Consider the following 20585-nt stretch of genomic DNA (forward strand, 5'->3'; position numbering starts at 1 on the left):
GAGTCAGGGTGTATACTGACCAGGGATCAGCAGGGGAAGAGTCAGGGTGCGCACTGGCCAGGGGTCATCAATGGAACAGTTGAGGTGTGCACTGGACAGGGATTAGCAGGGGAAGAGTCAGGGTGTGCACCGACCAGGGATAAGCAGGGGAAGAGTCAGGGTGCGCACTGGCCAGGGGTCATCAATGGAACAGTTGAGGTGTGCATGGACAGGGGTCAGCAGCAGAAGACTGGGGCAGTGATGGGAGGCTGCATTGGTGCTGTGTTCTGTAGTGAGTTGCATAGATGTTGTAGGTGGCCAATTATCCTATTAATTGCTTAAAATAAAGGAATCAAAGGCAGAGAGATAGAAGAAGTTGGAGTTTGCAGTGTTTCCCAATGCCGTAGAAACTAAGGACTGAAAGACTATCTCAGAACTGTATATCTACTCCTTAGAACTTGTACTTTAAATGTAATAATATTCTGTATTTCTCATTCCGGAATGGCGAGCACAATGTAAGCCACATTGAGCCTGCAAATAGGTGGGAAAATGTGGGATACAAATGCTACAAATAAATAAATAACTGATATGCACAAGCTTGGTAAAGAGGGTTCAAACATCCTACTTGAGTCTTTGAGTTGTCGTTTGAGGGAACTTGTGTGCCAGAGTCTAGAAGACATTTCTTTTCTCCCAGTGCAGAACCTGCGTCCTCAGAGGAGATGGGGAAGAAATAGATATATTGTGGGGGCCTTGGGGTGTGAATCCAGTGACAGATCACCCCAAGTACTCCTGAAGAAGATTATTTTTGAGAGCCTCTGTCAAGCCGTTACCCAGTATGTTCCAGACATAGAAGAAACATGTTGGCCCTGAACTGTGTTTGACTTTGCTTATCACATACTGTTTCCACATGTTTACTCTATGTGGGAACTTTCTGTTTTCACTTTATTCATCACGTGTTGCACTTGGAAGGTGTAATGATGCAATGAGAGCATTTCAATAAGTCTGCGTGGTTTGGCGGTCATTTCATATTTATTACTCATGGACTTGGTATTGTCCTTCATTGAAATCATTCTGTTAACAGACATTGTTATGCTTCATTGTCACACTTCACACTCGTAGGGCGGTTTTCTTATATGCTTTGGCTATTATAAACCTCCCTTTTGGGTTTTTGTTTTGCATACTTTGGCTAATTTTTATGAGACAGATCTAAATTCTAGTAACTGGTAGCAGGCGTTAACCACCTGAAATAAATATTAATATTATACCTAACGCACAAGTCATGGGACCCAGTACCAGCCCATCCAGGAATACAGATCATCTGGTCATCTTCCCCTTTGCGTCTCCTTAACCAGGCAAACATATCTCCAATTAGTCACTTAACCCTCTGTTGCCCCGGCTACAAAATAATACGTAAACCGCTTTGATTGTAACCACAGAAAGTTGATGTATCAAGTCCCAGCCTCTTATTCCCAACAGTAAAATTCACTCAGTGTTCCTCTCCGTGTGGCACTGTTCACAGCAACAACGGTAATGAGTGGAAAAAGACAGGAATCATGCAGCAACGTATAGAAATGATAAGTAGTAGTAGTAGTAACTTCAGAGAGGAAATTAAAACAAAACTTGCTCCTGCAGAATGAGTTATGGGATAAGAAGAAAGATTTACTTAGCTTTATATAGCAGTACAAATGCAGACATCTCATACATACACAGATAACTGGGGGGGGGGGGGGGCATGACCAGGAGTGCATCCACTGCTCCCCCAAGCGATGATCCTGGCACTCCTGGGTGTGGTGCTCTGTTTTATACATTAATTTTATCAAAAGGAGTTCAGACCCTATCTGATCAGTTTAAGCACGCCATCTTCTGGAAGGCTGTAATGTTAGATAGTTCTGTGATTCATTACTATAACCTTTCTGTGAGTCATGAACTAACCTTTTTTCTCTCGTCCTACACATACTCTTCACTTATTACTTTGGTTCATATGCAGTGCTGTAGGCTCTGTCGAGCAGGGAGGGTCTCTTACGAGTTTGTGTATAGCACTGCATATATCTAGTAATGCTACAGACTGGTGCCATGTTCTGTAGTTATTAGCTTGTCTCGTCTGCAGTGATGGGAGTTTGTACTGGTGCCGTGTTCTGCAGTTACTATCTTGCCTCACATGCAGTGATGGGCGGTTGCACTGGTGCTGTGCTCTGTACTTATGATCTTGCCTCACATGCAGTGATGAGAGTTTGCACTGGTGCCATGTTCTGCAGTTACTATCTTGCCTCACATGCAGTGATGGGCGGTTGCACTGGTGCTGTGCTCTGTACTTATGATCTTGCCTCACATGCAGTGATGAGAGGTTGCACTGGTGCCATGTTCTGCAGTTACTATCTTGCCTCACATGCAGTGATGGGCGGTTGCACTGGTGCTGTGCTCTGTACTTATGATCTTGCCTCACATGCAGTGATGAGAGGTTGCACTGGTGCCATGTTCTGCAGTTACTATCTTGCCTCACATGCAGTGATGGGCGGTTGCACTGGTGCTGTGCTCTGTACTTATGATCTTGCCTCACATGCAGTGATGAGAGGTTGCACTGGTGCCATGTTCTGCAGTTACTATCTTGCCTCACATGCAGTGATGGGCGGTTGCACTGGTGCTGTGCTCTGTACTTATGATCTTGCCTCACATGAAGTGATGAGAGGTTGCATTGGTGCAATGTTCTGCAGTTACTATCTTGCCTCACATGCAGTGATGGGCGGTTGCACTGGTGCTGTGCTCTGTACTTATGATCTTGCCTCACATGAAGTGATGAGAGGTTGCATTGGTGCAATGTTCTGCAGTTACTATCTTGCCTCACATGCAGTGATGAGAGGTTGCACTGGTGCCATGTTCTGCAGTTACTATCTTGCCTCACATGCAGTGATGGGAGGTTGCACTGGTGCCGTGTTCTGCAGTTGTCACCTAGTCTCTTATCTTTGCATGCAAGTCAAATCAAAACCTTCATATGCTCTCCAAAACGGATCTCCTATTCTTTACTTGCCAGTTCTATATCTTTTCTAGGCCAGATGTTAGGGACGTAGGCTCTCCAGGAGTTAGTCTCAGCACACTTTCAGTTTGGTGCCCTAAACTTCCTTAATGTTCTTCCAGTTTATAGCTGGGACAATGGAAGCCTTTCATTGGCTCATGTTAATGGAAAATGTAAGTCCAGGCATGCAGAGTCCTTTCCCTGTTGGATATGTAATATACAATACGTGATGCTTGCATGAGAGGGCTATACCGAGACAAATCCAGTCACTGTTATGTTGCAACTGTTCACTCTAATGCATTCTTTGGAGGGGCAAATCAAGACTCTTAACAGTGTGCTGATGGGTCTGGAGAGACTGAGCAGACCTTCCTGTTGCAGGCTGATGGGAGGGGTTAAGCAGATGAATGGAAGAGATTACTCCAATTCCTGTATTGTGCAAGAATGGGGGTTTTGGGCAGTGGAGGCACAACACAGTTCTTGGTCTCTATCCATTGTGAACTGCTGGTCTTTTAGCTGGAAGTCTCTTATCCTGAGGGATTGTAGTGCTGCTGTAGGCTCTGTCACACTTGGAGATATGGCTTGTGATTGCTGGGCCTTTTTACAGCTATCCAGGTCTATTGAATATTGGGAAAAGGGGTAGAGGATGTTTCAAGATAATAAAAAGACGTAAGCTCTGCTTTCCGGGTCCCTTAAACTTCTGTTCCTGAGGCTCAGGCTTCTTCTGCTGTGACATCAATGCCAGCATAGGTGAAGTTCTCAAACAGCGCCATGTTCACATAAGCCTGAATGAATGAGAGAAGTAAAAGGCATTAGACTGAGAAAAGCTCTAGAAAAACTCTCACTTCCTCTGAGGAAAGGACTGGTCTGCATTACAGTATACAAAAAAAACAAAACACGGCCTTTTACTGAAGTGCAGGAAGGTCCTGCATTTTTAAAAAAATATTTTTGTTTTTTATTTCAACACAAGAAAAAACAAGATCCCCCTGGAGCAATCGCTACAGATGCACTGTGTTTCTTCAGCATATAACTAATGGAGCATTAATCAGTCCAATCCCCCCCCCCTTACATAACCCACTCTAAGCACCCCCTAAATGCCTCCCTCCACCCTACCCAACCCCAAGTTCCTGCATGTTACAATGTTCACGTGTATTGCAAATTTTGTTTCTCATTGTCAGCTCAACTGTTCTGCACAAATGGGTTGTTATCCCTTCCTACCAGCAGATGGAGGTAGAGAAAAGACTGAATTCTACCAGTGACATCACCGGAATAATCTGTGATGCCCTCTGGAAGATTCCAGTATTTTTCTCTTCCTTCAGCAGGTGGTAGGGTTGCTGTTCGGCGCCCCTGAGTCCCTGGCCTAGCTCCCTGCTTTGTTGGTCACGGCAGCACAGTGTGGTTGAGCCTAAGGGCCATTCCTACACTTATGGATTTGTTCTGTGCCTAGTTGAGTGCGGAATTTGGCTCCACATCCCCCAGTTCACACTTGATAGTACTACTGATTATGGCTTCGGGCTCGGTCCTCTGGGACCTTACCCTGGGGTAGGGGTCCTCATCCTTCTAACCCCCCACCTTGCCCGGCACCCCTGTGGGATGAACCTCTCCTCCACAGGCTCCCCTGCAACCCCAGGTTATTTTTGGATTTTCTCCTGTCAGCTCTTCCATGTGATAGGGAATAGAGCTGTATTGCTGCTTAAAAAAAAAAAAAAAAAGCACAGAGCTCAATTGGGGAAATCCCTTTTACTTGGGAACAAAGCCCTGGGAGCATTGGGGCTGCCTGGACTTCGGGCTGAAGGGATCCCTCGAAGCTGGACAGGCCCCCTGTTCCTGCCACGTGCTCGGGAATGTCGGTGGGCAGGCACTGCGGGTCCTGCAGAGGCCAGCAGCTTAGTACAGCTGCTGGTTCTAGTTGTCCCAAATGCAATGGGCTGTTTCCAACTTTGTAAATGGCCCGGGGGGAGGGAGGGGCCACGGTTCAGCCTGGCTCTGCTTCTCCTTCTCCTGAGGTATTGGTACACATGGTCCAGATGTCTCTGGCAGGAACCATGGTCATTTAATACAGCAGGAACCTGTTCCCTCTGCCTCCAGGGTTGGGGAGGTGGGGGCTCCTGTCCCCTACCCACTGTGGGCCCATCTGCCGGGGAGGGGGGGGGCAAGTAGTTTTTGACTCCAGAGCTTGGCTCAGATGGTCATGAAGTTCCTGATGGTGAACGGTGGGGTCACTTCTTCTCTGGGGCCAAATGGCACAGGGCAGAAAGTGTGGTTCCGGAGGCGCAGGTGCCTTCGGGGGCAGGTGTGTGTGTGTTGGGGGGGGGGTGGAGGTCCTCTCAGACTCCCTGTCCCCTCTGGATTCCGATGCGGAGGAGGAACAATCACATGTTATCTGACTCTTTCGGAGAGTGGAGTTTTGTCTCATTGATGAATTACTGCTTCTGTGGCTATGGTGCGGACTGCAGAGGCAGATCCTGTGGAAAGGGACCCCTTGCTGGAGGGGCTCGATGGGTCCCCGAACATTTTCCCTTATACAAGGCTCTCAGCCGCATGATAATGGCAGAATGAGTTCAGGATGGCCCTCTTCGAGGAACCAGAGTGCTGGATTGCCTATATACTCTCGCTCCGGAGGAGGTGGCAAAGTATTGGTCATTCTCCAAGGTCGACAACTATTTTATGGCCGTCACGAAGGCAACTTCGGTCCCCATTCATGGGGGTTCTGCCCTCAAAGAGAACCACGATAAGAAAGTGAAGCAGCAGCTTCGATTTGTGTTTTCTGTATGGGCATCAGTTATCTGTGGGGGCTACATTGCATGAGCCATACTGCGGTGGTGGCAGCAGTAGCTCCCAGAGTCCCTGGAGGTGACTCGCTTGGAGTCTGGTACATCCTTTTTTGGCGATGTTCTTTATGATCTGATCTGCCTTGCTTCCCCGCTCATTCGCTGCTTCAGTTGTGGGGCACTGGAGGCTGTGGCTCCGCCATTAGGAGGCAGATGTGGCCTCCCAGAAGTTGTTGAGTCAGTTGCCTTTTAAGGGGTGCTTGGTTTTTGGTGAGGACTTCGAGAAATTGGTGAAGGACATGGGGGAGGCACGTACTCTCAGAGTGCAGAGCGCTGCAGCTTCTAAGGGCATTCCAAAAGGGCGGGTCATTTTTGATTTCTGTGGTGCTCTTCAGCCCAAAGTGGAGGGTCAGAGCAGGCCCTTCAAGCATGGCTCCTTTCATGGTCCTTGCAAGTCTGGTGCAAGTCTGGTGCCACTGGCTTCTCCAGGAGAGCAGCAGTTGCCCGACCTGCCCAATGAGGGTGCGCTGGGCCCCTCGGTTGACAAGTGGCTCAGGTGATTTCTCTTCTGGAGTCCTTGGGCTGGGTCATGAATTGACCCAAGAGTCACTTGGTGCCTCTCAGATGCTGGAGTACCTGGGGGTCTGCAGGATGGTGTTCTTCCTGGAGGAGCAGGCAAAGAATCTGCAGGCGAAGAAACTGTGGTTGTGTGAACTTTAGAGCCCACAGTTTGGGACTACTTGCAGCTTCTGGGCTTTGTGGCGACCACTCTGGAGGTCGCCATGGACAAGGGCCTTGGACAAGGGCCCACATGCATCCTCTGCAGTGGACCCTCGATGTGGTGGCTCCCGGCTGGTCAGGACTTTCACCATCCTCTACCTGTCATGTCCAAGGAGAGGCTGAGTCTGGACTTGTGGGACAGTGTGGCCTATCTGTTGAAAGGGGTTTCTCTGGATCCCCCTCAGTGGGCATTGGTCACCACGGATGCAAGTCTCTTCTTTTGGGGGGAGGCTCACTGTCTGGGTTGTTTAGCTCAGGGCCTTTGGTTGAGCCAAGAGGCAGCTTGGACCATCAACTGGCTTTTCTGGAATTTTGGCCACTGCTAGACAGCAAGGCGATCAGAGTGATGTCAGACAACCACACGGCTGTGGCGTACGTGAACAAGCAGGGAGGTACCTGGAGTCAGGCGGTGGCTCTGGTGGGGATGAACCTTTGTTGCTGGGCAGAGACCCATCTATTGGTCCTTTCAGCAGTTCACATTGAGGGCAAGGACAATGTGCTTGTGGACTTTCTCAGCCACTCTCTCCTGGGAGCTAGGGCATCAGGCCTTTCAGCTCATTTTAGACCGCTTGGGCCCCCACTCTTTGACTTGATGGCGACACGGGCCAACACAAAGGCAGTTTGCTTCTTTAGTCAGTGGATGAATCTGGCCTCCTAGGGGATCAATGCCCTGGTTCAACCATGACCAGAAGAGGAGCCCATTTATGTCTTCCCTTTGTGGCCCCTCATAAGGCACCTTTTTGCAGGCTTCTTGCTAGTGGCTCCCAATTGGCCCTGCAGACCTTGGTATGCGGACCTCTGGTGTCTTCTCGTGGAGGATCCACTTCCTCTGCCAAAGGGTCAGGGTCTCCTCTGGCAGGGACCATAGAAATGGACAACGCAGATTTCTGGCTTATGGTTTGGCCATTGAAAGGAGGCACTTGGAGAGGTGGAGTACTCTCCCATGGTGATTTTTACTTTGCTTCATTCCTGAAAGTCCTCTACATACCTAGCCTATGTTAGGGTCTGGCGTGGTTTTGAATCCTAGTGTGGGGGGGGAGTACGCCTTTTCTCCTTGGAGGGTTCAGGTTCCCAATATTTTGGAATTCTTGCAGCGGGGCATGGACCAAGGGTTGGCCTTGAGTTCCTTGAGGGTTCAGGTTGCGGTGCTCTCCAGTTTCCGGGGGAAGGTGAATGGAATCTCTCTGGTCTTGCATAGAGAAGTACCACAATTTATGAATGTTCGCCTTCTGCTTCAGCCTTCTTTTGCATCATGGGACCTTAATCTGGTGCTCAGGGGCTGTCTGGTGCTCCATTTGAGCCTTTGCGTTCGGTCTCCATTAAGGACCTCACCCTTAAAGTGGTGTTTTTGGTGACCATAAGTATGGCTCGGAGAATTTCAGAGCTTCAGGCTCTTTCGTGTCATGACCCTTATCTGTCCTTTTCGGAGGATTTCATTTCTTTGCAGCAGTTCCCTTTTTTCTGCCAAAGGTGGTTTCTCCATTCCATGTAAGTCAGGAGATTTGCTTACCCTCCTTTGTGGAGGAGGGTTCATTGGCTACAAATCGGAGGCTTCACAAGCTGGATTCTCCAATTCGTTTTAAATGTACTACTTTGTAGCTTCATCACATGCCCCCTAGTCCCAGTGTTTTTGGAAAACGTAAACAGATGCTTCATGTCTACCCGTTCCACTCCACCCATTATTTTATAGACCTCTATCATATCTCCCCTCAGCCATCTTTTCTCCAAGATGAAGAGCCCTAGCCGCTTTAGCCTTTCCTCATAGGGAAGTCGTCCCATCCCCTTTATCATTTTCATCGCCCTTCTCTGTACCTTTTCTAATTCCACTATATCTTTTTTGAGATGCGGTGACCAGAATTGAACACAATATTCGAGGTGCGGTCGCACCATGGAGAAATACAAAGGCATTATAATGTCTTCATTTTTGTTTTCCATTCCTTTCCTAATAATATCTAACATTCTATTTGCTTTCTTAGCCACCGCAGCACACTGAGCAAAAGGTTTCGACGTATCATCAACGACGACACCTAGATCCCTTTCTTGGTTGGTGACTCCTAACATGGAACCTTGCATGACGTAGCTATAATTCGGGTTCCTCTTTCCCACATGCATCACTTTGCACTTGCTCACATTAAACGTCATCTGCCATTTAGACGCCCAGTCTCCCAGTCTCGTAAGGTCCTCTTGTAATTATTCCCAATCCTCCCGCGATTTAACTACTTTGAACAACTTTGTGTCATCAGTAAATTTAATTACCTCACTAGTTACTGCCATCTCTAGGCCATTTATAAATATGTTAAAAAGCAGCGGTCCCAGCACAGACCCCTGAGGGACCCCACTAACTACCCTTCTCCATTGAGAATACTGACCATTTAACCCTACTCTCTGTTTTCTATCTTTTAACCAGTTTTTAATCCACAATAGGACACTACCTCCTATCCCATGACTCTCCAGTTTCCTCTGGAGTCTTTCAAGAGGTACTTTGTCAAACGCCTTCTGAAAATCCAGATAAACAATATCAACCAGCTCACCTTTATCCACATGTTTGTTCACCCCTTCAAAGAAATGTAATAGATTGGTGAGGTAAGATTTCCCTTCACTAAATCCATGTTGACTTTGTCTCATTAATCCATGCTTTTGAATATGCTCTGTAATTTTGTTCTTTATAATAGTCTCTACCATTTTGCCTGGCACAGACGTAAGACTCACTGGTCTATAATTTCCCGGATCTCCCCTGGAACCTTTTTAAAAAATCGGCGTTACATTGACCTCCCTCCAATCTTCCGGTAGCACGCTTGATTTTAAGGATAAATTACATATTACTAACAATAGTTCTGCAAGTTCATTTTTCAGTTCTATCAGTACTCTGGGGTGAATACCTTCTAGTCCAGGAGATTTGCTACTCTTCAATTTGTCAAATTGCCCCATTACATTCTCTAGGTCTGAATTGGCCACTGTTGGAACAGGATGCTGGGCTTGATGGACCTTTGGTCTGTCCCAGTATGGCAATACTTATGTACTTATGGATGTCCAGAGGACACTTCTCTAGTTCCTGAAGGAGACGAATGAGTTTCATATCTCTGAGCACCTTTTCTTGCTTTTCCATGGCCCTTGGAAGGATCAGGCAGCTTCAAAGGCCTCCATTGTGCATTGGATGAAGGCAGTTATTGAGTCTACCTATATCAGTGGGAATAGACCAGTTCCTCAGGGCCTGAAAGACCACTCTATTAGGGCTCAGGCTGCTTCCTGGGTGGAGGCCTGGGCAGTGCCCCCTGAGGAAATATATAGGGCAATGACATGGTCATCGTTTCACTCATTTGTCAAGCATTACAAGATGGACATGCTGGCCAGAGCTCGGTTGGACTTTGGCAGGGCTGCCATTCGGGGGGAGGCCTTGTCTTCCCCTGTCCAATTGATCTGCTTTGGTACATCCCATGTGCACAGCACTGTTGAGCTGACGCTGAGAAAGGAGAAATTATGCCTTACATGATAATTTCTTTTCTTTAGTCAGTGAAACCATTTTGCAATCCCGCTCTTGGAAGACCTTGGCCTAGGGTTCAGGGTGTGCTATTAATTGAAATTTATGGGCACATCTTTAGGCGCTGGGATCTGGACATAAAATTTACGCATGGATCAGAATGGGGCGTGGTCATGGGAGGGGCATGGGCGGATCAGAGGTGTTCCTGGAATTTGCGTGTAGTGTTACAGAATAAGGGAGAATCGACAACAGATCTTGGTGCCGAACTCCGAGCATCGTTTATAGAACATCACGCAGCGCGTTTATCGGCCCCCAAATTTGTGTGCTATTTATAGAATTGAGTCCTAAACAGACATTTTCAGCGGGACTAACTGGTTAAAGGACCAGTTAGCTGGTGATATTGCTTTGAATATCGACCTGTTTATTTATTAAAAACCTCTACACTGCTTACACCAGTAACAAATACTTGCTGAAAGCAGTTTACATAAAAATATGTTCATAGTATTATTACTTTCGTGCTCACTGTAATTGATAATAATAAATATACTCACAGCACGTAAATCGTATTCACACAGTCTTTTTACTTTTTTAATCTTTTAAACTTCAGATTTCTCCGGTGTGTTTATTATATTTCATAAACTACACCTCACCGCTATGTTTAAATGTAAACCGCGGGAATCCTCATTAGTCTTGAGTGTTCTTAATTTTTACTTCTTTTTTTATTTTTTTATATAACTCATTAATACAGCACTTATCTTATTTTCCGTTTTTTTCTACTGGTTACTGATATGCTCTACAGTGCGCTTCTGTTTCGTCATTCCTTCTTCTGGAGCGATAACTTTAGTGTGCCAGTTCGTATATCAGTTAAGTTTATAAGCTGCTCGATTTTTCAGTCATTTTGTATATTGTGTATTCTCCATGCCTTTCCTAATAATTGTAAAATTCGGTGTGCTTTTTCCGACCACTGCTCCACACTGAGCAGAAGATTTCAAAGTATAGTCCATGAAGAAACCCAGATCCTTTTTCTCAGTGGTGACTCCTAATGTAGAACCTTGCATTGCATTTGGGTTATTTTTCCCCACTTGTCCACATTAAATGTCATCTGCCATTTGGATGCCCAGCCTCTAAAAGGTCCTCCTGCAATTAAAGTAACCAACTGGAGGTGGAGGGACTGAGACACTTTCAGCAGACGAAGACCTCACTCGCCCTCCGATTCGATCTGCTGCTCTGGGAATTGAAAGTTCTCCCTCATGTGCTGACTGGGAGGTGAGCAAAGTCGTGTCTGAACATGATCTTTAGAAAACAAGCCCAACCACACAAAAACCTATGTTTGGTACCTTCCTGGCCTCCAGCATCCGAACCAGCTGTACTGAAATCTGAGCAAAGGTCGGTCGCTCGTAAGGCCGGTCCCGCCAGCATTGTCTCATCAGGTCATATCTGCAAGAAATAAACATGTAATTTGGCATCACATGGACAGATTGTCAGCCTCAAAGTTCATGAATTTTATTTATTTTAAAGGACTTAAAGGCAAGAGAGAGAGAGAGAGAGAGAGGACTAGAGAAAAAAGGATGAGATTGAGTGAACTGGGGGGGGGGGGAGGAGAACGGGACACTAATACTCACACTTCATCATCGCAGTTTCGGGGTTTCTCCATTCTGTATCTCTGGGGAAGTTTCTCATACAGCTCAGCACACGTCATGCCACAGTAGGGGGTTCCACCTAACAGAGAGAAGTTGCACAAATCAAAATACAATACTAAATAACTTAATATGATAATTGATTCCTTGTTCTGAAAGAGATGAGGAGTGTGTGTTTGTGGGATTATCAAGAAGAGGAAGGAGTGACTGAGGAAGACTCCAACATCAAAAGAAGACACTTACTTAAAAAAAAAGTACCATAAACATATAAGAGAAAGAGGTGGAGAAAGTGAGATGGGGAGAGTGATGAGGTAAAGAAGCAGGCCTTTTTTTGAGAGGGTACTTGGGGGTACTGAGTACCAGCACCTTTTCCATTGTCTGCTAAAATTGACCCATGGACCCCAAGTTTTAAAGAAAAAGCTCAGGCTCTACACACCAATTCTGCTTTGTCATAGGTTCTATAATTGGTTGCAGGGGGCCTGGCTATTGTGGGGTGGGTCCCTCAGTGATCACCCCACCCCTGAAGGATGGCCTAGCGTTTGAGTACCAGCCAGTGGCATAGCAAGGGGGGCTGCCACCCAGGGCGGTTCGCCATTGCACCCCCCCCCCCGGGTGCAGGACGATGACATCCCCCCCCCCCCCCCCGACCCAGTGCCTACCCTGAACTCCGTCTAAGCTCCCGCACCCTACCTTTAAAAAAGCTCAGAAACCGAGGCGAGGCGCAGCGCCTCGCGCCTGCAAGTAAAAGAAGTATGGATGGATCGTCTCATCATCAATTGGGCCATCCCTCGCTCTGTCTGTCCCGCCCTTGTGGAAATAGGGAGTTGCGTCAGCGGAGGGCAGGACAGACAGAGCGAGGGAAGGCCCGATCGATCGACAATGAGACGATCCATCCATACTTCTTTTACTTGCAGGCGCGAGGCGCTGCGCCTCGCCTCGGTTTCTGAGCTTTTTTAAAGGTAGGGTGCGGGAGCTTAGACCGAGTTCAGGGTAGGCACTGGGTCTGGGGGGGTGTCATCGTGGTGCACCCGGGGGGGGGGGGAGCTGGCAAGAAGCATCCCTCCTTTGATCTCACACCCGTGGTGGACCGCCCCTCCCGCCCCCCCCTTGCTACGCCAATGGTACCAGCACCTTTTTTGCTAGAAAACACTCACTGTAAAGAAGGTTCTCAGTATCAGTAATGACTGAGACAGAAGGAGGAGGAGGAGGAGGAAGTGTCTAACAGGGTCAATTCACAACACTAAAGATTGAGGGACAGAAGTGGAAGGAGTGTTAAAAGGGTTTCACACCATAAGAATTGAGAGACAGGAGGGGATTATTTATGAAGAGTCCCAAAGCAGTAATAAGTGAGGAAGAGAAGTGGAAGGGATGTGTAAGAGAGGTCTCCCAGCAACATGGGGCAGAAGTGTAGGGAATCTTATGTTATAATGACTTACCAAGGCTTACTATCTCCCAGAGGAGTACCCCAAAGGACCACCTGCAAAAAGAGTGTTGTAAAGTGAATTGCTCTCTTTGAAAATTTACTAGGGTTGAGTGCCTAAATTTACCTTAAAATTTCACTAGATATTGAATGTCAGGCTATGTTTGGCTGCCATCATTGAATATCAGCTGCTGACCTGTAAGTTATGCAGGTGCTTAGAAACATAGAAAAATGTAGGCAGATAAAGACCATATGGCCTATCCAGTCTGCCCATCCATACCATCTACTCTCCTTATCACTCCCTTGAGACTGTGTACTTGTCCCAAGCTCTCTTCAGTTCAGATACTGTTTTCATTTCCACCCGGAGGCTGTTCCATGAATTTACCACCCTTTCCACAAAGAAGTATTTCCTCAGGTTACTCCTGAGTCTATCCGCTTTCTCCTTCATCCTACGCTGCCTTGTTCCAGAGCTTCAGTTCAATTGAAAGAGAGTCGCCTCCTGTGCATTTATGCCACATAGGTATTTCTCTGGAGTCAACCCAAGAGCAGAAGGTGACAAAATGACTCCAAAGCCTGGGAGATGATACGCAAAAACCCTTTATTCAGAAACACCAGAAGAATAACCCCGACATGAGTCTGTGTTTCAGCAGACGTAACCGCCTGCTTCTGGGGTCAAGTTGACCCCGGTCAACAGAGTAACTGTGTATGAAAGTAAACATGACCATAAGAACAAACGTTTAATAAATGAATTACATTAAAAATTTCAAAAAAAGATTACAATAAGAAATACTCTTGAATTAAACACACATAAGTATTAAAAGGTGGACTGCATGAACTATTCTGTGTCATTAAATTGTGTGTAAAAATAGAGGAGATATATATACACGACATGGGAGGCTATCCTGGAAAACAAAGGAGGAATAACCTTATTCGACAAAGTCTGTGAGATGAAACGGCACAGTGGGATCCTTCCAGCATACAATATTTGCACCTGCTGTTACAGAAAGTGTCTGTCTTATATGTAAAGGAATAAATGAGATAAAAACACATCAAATATAATATGAATGTGTACCTGCTATGAGATGGACTGATAAAAAGAGTGGAAGAGTGGCCTAGTGGTTAGGGTGGTGGAGTTTGGTCCTGAGGAATTGAGTTGGATTCCCACTTCAGGCACAGGCAGCTCCTTGTGACTCTGGGCAAGTCACTTAACCCTCCATTGCCCCATGTAAGCCGCATTGAGCCTACCATGAGTGGGAAAGCGCAGGGTACAAATGTATCAAAAAAAAGGGACGGACATGTTTCACTGGTTTAGTTTTTAACCGCTCTGTCTTATTTCTGACCAGGTTCAGTATCTTACTACTGTGCTTTTTACTGGCGTTTTTAAAACCTGTTTTTTTCTACTAGACGTTTATAGATTCTGTTTTTCTAACATTTGAAAAGGTGCTTCATGGTTCTTCCTTCCTTTTCTATCCACAATTTGTGTTTCAGAGTACACAGTCTAGATTTTGTATTCAGCATCTCCCTCTTCAATTGCACCAGTTCTTATACTGCTACCGTAGACAGAGGTAGGACTGAGTTTTAAGGTTTGCCTCCCACATGTTCTATATATATCTCCTCTACCTTTACACACAATTTAGTCCACCTTTTAATACTTATGTGTTTTTAATTCAAGAGCGTTTCTTATTGTAATCTTTTTTTTGAAATGTTGTAATTTTTAATGTAATACATTTATTAAATGGTTGTTCTTATGGTTATGTTTACTTTCATACACAGTTTCTCTGTTGACCCAAGAAGCATGGACTTGTGTCGGGTCATTCATCTGGTGCATATCATTTCCCAGGCTTGGAACCAGTTTGTCACCCTCTGCTCTTGTGTTAACTCCTCCTGTTTTCTGCCATTTAAAAGTCTCTTTCGTATCTCCCCTCTTCCGCCTTTTTGCCCAAATTACACATATTGAGATCTTTAAGTCTGTCCCCATATGCTTTATGAAAAAGACCACTGACCATTTTAGTAGCCGCCCTCTGGACCGACTCCATCCCGTTTATATCTTTTTGAAGGTTTGGTCTCCAGAATTGTACACAATATTCTAAATGAGGTCTCACCAGACTCTTACATAGGGGCATCATCACCTCCTTTTTCCTACTGGCCCTATGAACCCAAGAATCCTTCTAGCTTTTGTCATCACCTTTTTTGCCTGTTTGGCCACTTTAAGATCATCACATACGATCACACCCAAGTCCCATTCTTTAAACTGGCTAAACATTTAAGTGGACCAATTTGGCTGTTTATAATAGTTGGATATGGATTGAATATTTGGGAATAGCCGGCTGTATCACATGATATAATTGGTTATCTCCAAGGTACTAACCGGAAATATTCATAAGAATATAAGAATTGCCATATTTGGTCAGATCAATGGTCCATCTAGCCCAGTATCTTGTTTCTAACAGTGGCCAATCCAGGGCACAAGTACCTGGCAGAAACCCAAATAGTGGCAACCAGCTCTGCACCGCTGAATAACGCCGGATAGCCGGTTAAATGGTTTTGAATATTGGGGGACCAGTTCTTTCCTCCTCCTCAGTATTAAGTTCAGTAGCTTAACTACAAAATGAAAAGATTGCCAGAGCACAGGATCTCTCCTCCAAACTTGAAGCGATTGTGGAAAATGTTTCATTGTTGATATCTTTAGAGATCACCTACTCCGTGTAAGAACTTAGCTGTACCTGCTGCTGTTCTCCTCCCAAGTTTCAATAATTATATATATCTTATATAATAAAACTCACCCTCAACGTTCTGAAGACACTGACGTCACTTCCGTCACTTCCTTTAAGACGGGTTCGAAGGGTTCGTGGTGGTGAAGCCACCGAAATCGCCAAGTCTCGGGGCCCCGCCCTCGCATCAAACGTGATGATGTCGAGGGCGGAGTAATGGCATCACACACCGAGGGCGGAGCAATGGCGTACAGTGCGTTCAGGAGGTGCGGAGCAATGGTGTCAGAACGACGAAGGGGTCGGTAGGTAGGTAGGGAAGGAGGGAGAAGTGGGGGTGTTGGGGAGGAAAACCTTGCTAGCGCCCGTTTCATTTGCTCCAGACATGGGCCTCTTTTACATATACAGGAACGTAAGACCTTTGAAGTCAGAATGATTGAATATTTTGACACCCAACAGACAGGACTTAACAAGGATCTGGGTTTTCTAGCCCATTATAAACCATAAGGTTGTATTTCTCTGTTTATTTCTCTGTTTATTACCCTCCTCTCACCTATCCACACCCATCCTGTTAGACTATCAATGTAATGCTTTGATGTTCCCATGCATACCTCCTACCCACCCCCATCCTCCCACCCTGTCAGACTGTCATAGTAATGCTTGAATGTTTTCACTTATATACACTGTCAGCTAGCACATTTGCTTATTTCCGATCTGAGGAAGAAGGGCAACCTTCGAAAGCTAATCAAGAAATGTATTAAGTTATGTCCAATAAAAAAAGGTATCATCTTATTTTCTTTTCCATGTTTTATTTTGTTTGATTTCTATTGATAATGCAATACTCACACATCACTTTTTGTTGTGTAAACGCTGTAATTCAGAGATTCAATTGCCATCCATCGAACTGGGAGCCGCCCCTGGAATAGAAGGGAATGAAGGAACAGAGATCAGTCAGGATGAAATCAGAGTCGTTCCTTGGAAAGACACATCCTGAATACTGTGGTATCTCATTTATAAATCAAGGGAGACTGTGTAGGCCAGTTCCTCCGTAGGCCTGAGGATCATTTATTCAAAAAGAAGAGAATCCCATCCCAAGCACATTCCTTGATTTATAATCTGTTATCCCAATTTGAGAAGAGTAGTAATTGGCCCAGGACTTTGGAACGGCCTTCAAGTTGCTCTGTGCCACGAGGCCTCATTCCAGAGGTTCAAGACACTATTGAAGATGCATTTTGTTTTGTGCTGTCTTCGGCTGTGGTTCGGCTCTTTCTTGATGTTGAATGTATTTAGGTAAGTTGATGCGGAGTAGGGTGTTTGCTTTCCCTTTTATTTGTTTCCTATGATTTTTGCATTTCTTTTCCTTTTTGAATTGTATTGTACACCACTTGCTTCCTTGCCTTTGAGCAGTACATGAAATAAACTGAAACTTAAAACTTCAGTAACCCATATTGGTACATTTACTGCTATCCCTTTGTAAGTCATTGATGCATTAATGTAATACAAATCAAATAAATTTAAAAGAGTTTACTTTAAGTAATCCTATTCCCTTAACAACTTAAAATCTAACAATGCAACCAAGTTAAGTTGCAGAGATTAGTCCAGCAGCAAGGAGAAAGTAAGTCTTACCTGCTAATTTACTTTCCTTTAGTCCTTCCAGGCCAGCACAGATGGATTATGCACTCCTACCAGCAGATGGAGACTGAGAACCACTAAGTTTCAAGAAAGCCTATAAATAAGCTGTGCACTGCAGTCCCCTGAAAGTCATTCCTCCAATAGTCATGCAGATCCCCCAAAGAGGAGATAAAAGAAAACACACCCTGTGAACCACCCTCTCAGTGACCAGAGCTCAATGGTTGCTTGGGCCCCCGGAGAATCCAGCTCCGACTGTACAACCTATTGAAGGTCATCTTTATATGTAAATTCCACTATATTGGATAATAACTCTACAATAATCATCAGAAACAAAATAACCCCTTGCAGCTCCAAACTTGATGTCCGCAAGGAAACAAATGCAACCAGTGTTATCTTGCTAAACACAGCAGATTAAAGTAGGACGGGCTTTGTGTCAGTCTGGAGTAGAGATCGGCATGGGAATGGGTTTGTGGGAATCCCGCAGGAATCCCCATTGGGGCTGTAGGATTCCCACGGGGACAGAAGCAGTTCCTGCAGGGCTCCTGTAGAAGTGTAAGTTGCGCCTGCGCCAGCCTCTCACCTACTAAGTACCAAGTTCTTTGACCGCTGTCTCCTCCTCCACAGATGGGGAAAGCCTTCCATTAATCCTCTCTGCTCCTGGGCTGATGCGTAGGCCTCAGCTCTGACACTGGCACGAGCATCAGAGGTCACCTGACCTACTGGCAAGTGCACGTGGCAACCTCTCAGCACACGGTGCCAGCGAATCAGAGACAATATTTTACATGTGCGCACCAGAGTGTTCCAAACTTCTGTTCCTTCCTTGCCTGAAGATGTGGCTGTTTTTTTAGGTAGCATTAAATTCATACTAGTGAGTGTTCACTGAATAGAAAAGAAGGATGAGCCCTTAAAATTCACCTTTCCACCATGGCTTCCACTCTTATCACTTACTTTATTTATTTATTTATTTATTTGTTACATTTATATCCCACATTTTCCCACCTATTTGCAGGCTCAATGTGGCTTACATAGTACCGTAAAGGCGTTCGCCAATTCTGGTATAAACAGTTACACAGTGATGTTGTGGTAGAATGAGGTTCATGTGGAACAGACATATTAGGGAATCGTATAGAGGAAGAGTTACGTTATGTCCATTACGTGCTTTGGTTTCGTAGTATTGCAGGCTTCAGGCATTTAAGTAGGGTCGGTAGGGTCTGCCTTTTTGAACAGGTAAGTTTTTAGTGATTTAGTTGACTGATTGGTCAGTTTTTTTGTCCTCTCTACGGCTACCTCTCTCTTCTAATTGCCTTTGCTGTTTGCTCTCTCTCTCTCTCTAAGTTGCTGCTCCTTTCCTTTCTTTTGATTTTAATTGTTAACTGCTTTTATTTTGTAAAAGACAGTATATCAGATGTGAATAAACGAACTTCTGAACCATTTACACGAGTGAGGTAACGTCTCATTCTGTCATTTATATGTACAAGCGTGCAAATTCATTCAGGCTCATGCCAACATCCTTCTGGACCCTTTCCACATTGATGACGATATTAGTATGCAAACGAGAACATTCACACTCATTACTACACAGGCCCTCTCCCATTACACACCAGGTTTGATTCATCCACAGCTCCCCTTTACATATTTACTCACCATGGTTTTCTTCACATACACCTCCTCCCCTCTGGACAGCCCAAAGTCCGCAATCTTTGCAGCCAGGTTCTCTCCGACCAGAACATTCCTGGCTGCCAAATCCCTGTGAATGAACTGTAAAGGCAAAATACTGAGCCGCTCTTTCAGTCAGGTGATCAACTGGTGCAAACAAATGCAATCTAGACAGTATGAATAGCTCTGGATCCAAACCTACCTGGAAGCCGGAAGACCAGACGCAGAACTCACTACAAAACTTCAGGCTTAGTTTCACAACAGTGTGAAATAACTGATGTTTCTTTCAAATTCAAAAAATCCATCCTCTCATATACAATACTCAGACAACACTAGACACAATAGCTTAAATGCATGCATACAACACTTTCACCAAGTGAACAGGAGGACAGTCAGAAAGGAGAAAGCTTAATTCTTAATTTAAACACCCAGATTGCCACTCCCCCCCTGGCATGCATGAATACTATCTCTTACACAGGCAATTAAACACTGAACCCCCCCCCCCCCCCCTAGAGTGCCAGCAGTGTGTCTAACCTTATTTTGTAAATGCATATAATGGAAAGAGGCTTGTACACGGGTGGGGGCTGTCACTTATGCGTCTAATTTACAGGATACTGTGTTACTCATGTCCCTGCCACCTCTACGTTCCTGCAGTTAGGTCTGGCCTATGATTGATGTAACTGCGGGTGGAATAAATGTCAAAATCTAGGCACTCAAATATCGTTATACAATAGATTCCCAGAATGCGGAGGAGCCCAGTGATCAAACTGCCCCCTTAGAGCACAACAGCCACATTCAAAGGCTCCCTGTGTCTCCTTACCGCCTTCCCCCTCTGCCAGACCCCAGCACTAAAGACCCCCCTGTGTTACTCTGCTGCATCAGAGCAGCAATGATCCCTCTCAACCCACCCCTCTCATTTGTTGCTTTTCTGCTGGATTCTAGCACCAAAGAGCCAAATATATCTTCTCTGCTGAGCCATAGCATTGATGCCCCCCCATCTTCTCACCTGCATTTAAATGTCAAGTTTTCCTCCTCACTGCATCTCTTTTGCCTCCATGAAATGTCACAAATGGCTTCTCTGCCACATACTAGCACTGGTCTTTCCTCTGTCTCTTCCTCTGCAATTTAGCACTAATGAGACCCCATTATCTCCTGTGCCACACTTTAGCACATATGGGCTCCTCCTGAAACTTCTGTGACACACCGTAATGCATATGGACCCCCCCTGAAACTCCTGTGACAGACCTTATCACCTATGGGCCCCCCTAAATCTTCCGTAACACACCTTTTTATCTATGGGCCCCCTGAAACTCCTGTGACACACCTTAGTACCCATGGGCCCCCTGAAACTTCTGTGACACACCTTAGCACCTAAGGATCTCCTACATTTCTTATGTAAATTTAAAACGAATCGGAGAAAATTTTTCTTCACCCAACGTGTAATTAAACTCTGGAATTCGTTGCCGGAGAATGTGGTACGGGCGGTTAGCTTGACGGAGTTTAAAAAGGGGTTAGAT

General features: G+C 45.5%; 2 protein-coding genes across 3 annotated transcripts in view; both read right to left on the reverse strand.

The window, feature by feature from the left end:
• Positions 1–1144: 1144 nt before the first annotated feature.
• Positions 1145–3228, reverse strand: LOC115471745. The gene is made up of 3 exons (XM_030205550.1): positions 3216–3228; positions 1926–2937; positions 1145–1880 (listed from the first exon to the last, which is right to left on the reverse strand). Exons 1-2 carry the CDS (start codon positions 3226–3228, stop codon positions 1940–1942), a joined length of 1011 nt encoding a protein of 336 aa, XP_030061410.1. The 3' UTR covers positions 1145–1880; positions 1926–1939.
• Positions 1145–20585, reverse strand: part of TIE1 (tyrosine kinase with immunoglobulin like and EGF like domains 1) — a 119538-nt gene continuing 100097 nt past the window's right edge. For both annotated transcript variants that reach the window (XM_030205294.1, XM_030205293.1), the window contains 6 exons: positions 19057–19170; positions 16627–16697; positions 13089–13129; positions 11638–11734; positions 11353–11452; positions 1145–3771 (listed from right to left, as the gene is read on the reverse strand). In XM_030205294.1, coding sequence (XP_030061154.1) covers positions 3700–3771; positions 11353–11452; positions 11638–11734; positions 13089–13129; positions 16627–16697; positions 19057–19170 — 495 coding nt within the window. In that variant the 3' untranslated portion in view covers positions 1145–3699. The remainder of the gene's footprint in view (positions 3772–11352; positions 11453–11637; positions 11735–13088; positions 13130–16626; positions 16698–19056; positions 19171–20585) is intronic.

The sequence above is a fragment of the Microcaecilia unicolor genome, chromosome 6 (genome assembly GCF_901765095.1).
Source record: "Microcaecilia unicolor chromosome 6, aMicUni1.1, whole genome shotgun sequence".
NCBI lineage: Eukaryota > Metazoa > Chordata > Amphibia > Gymnophiona > Siphonopidae > Microcaecilia > Microcaecilia unicolor.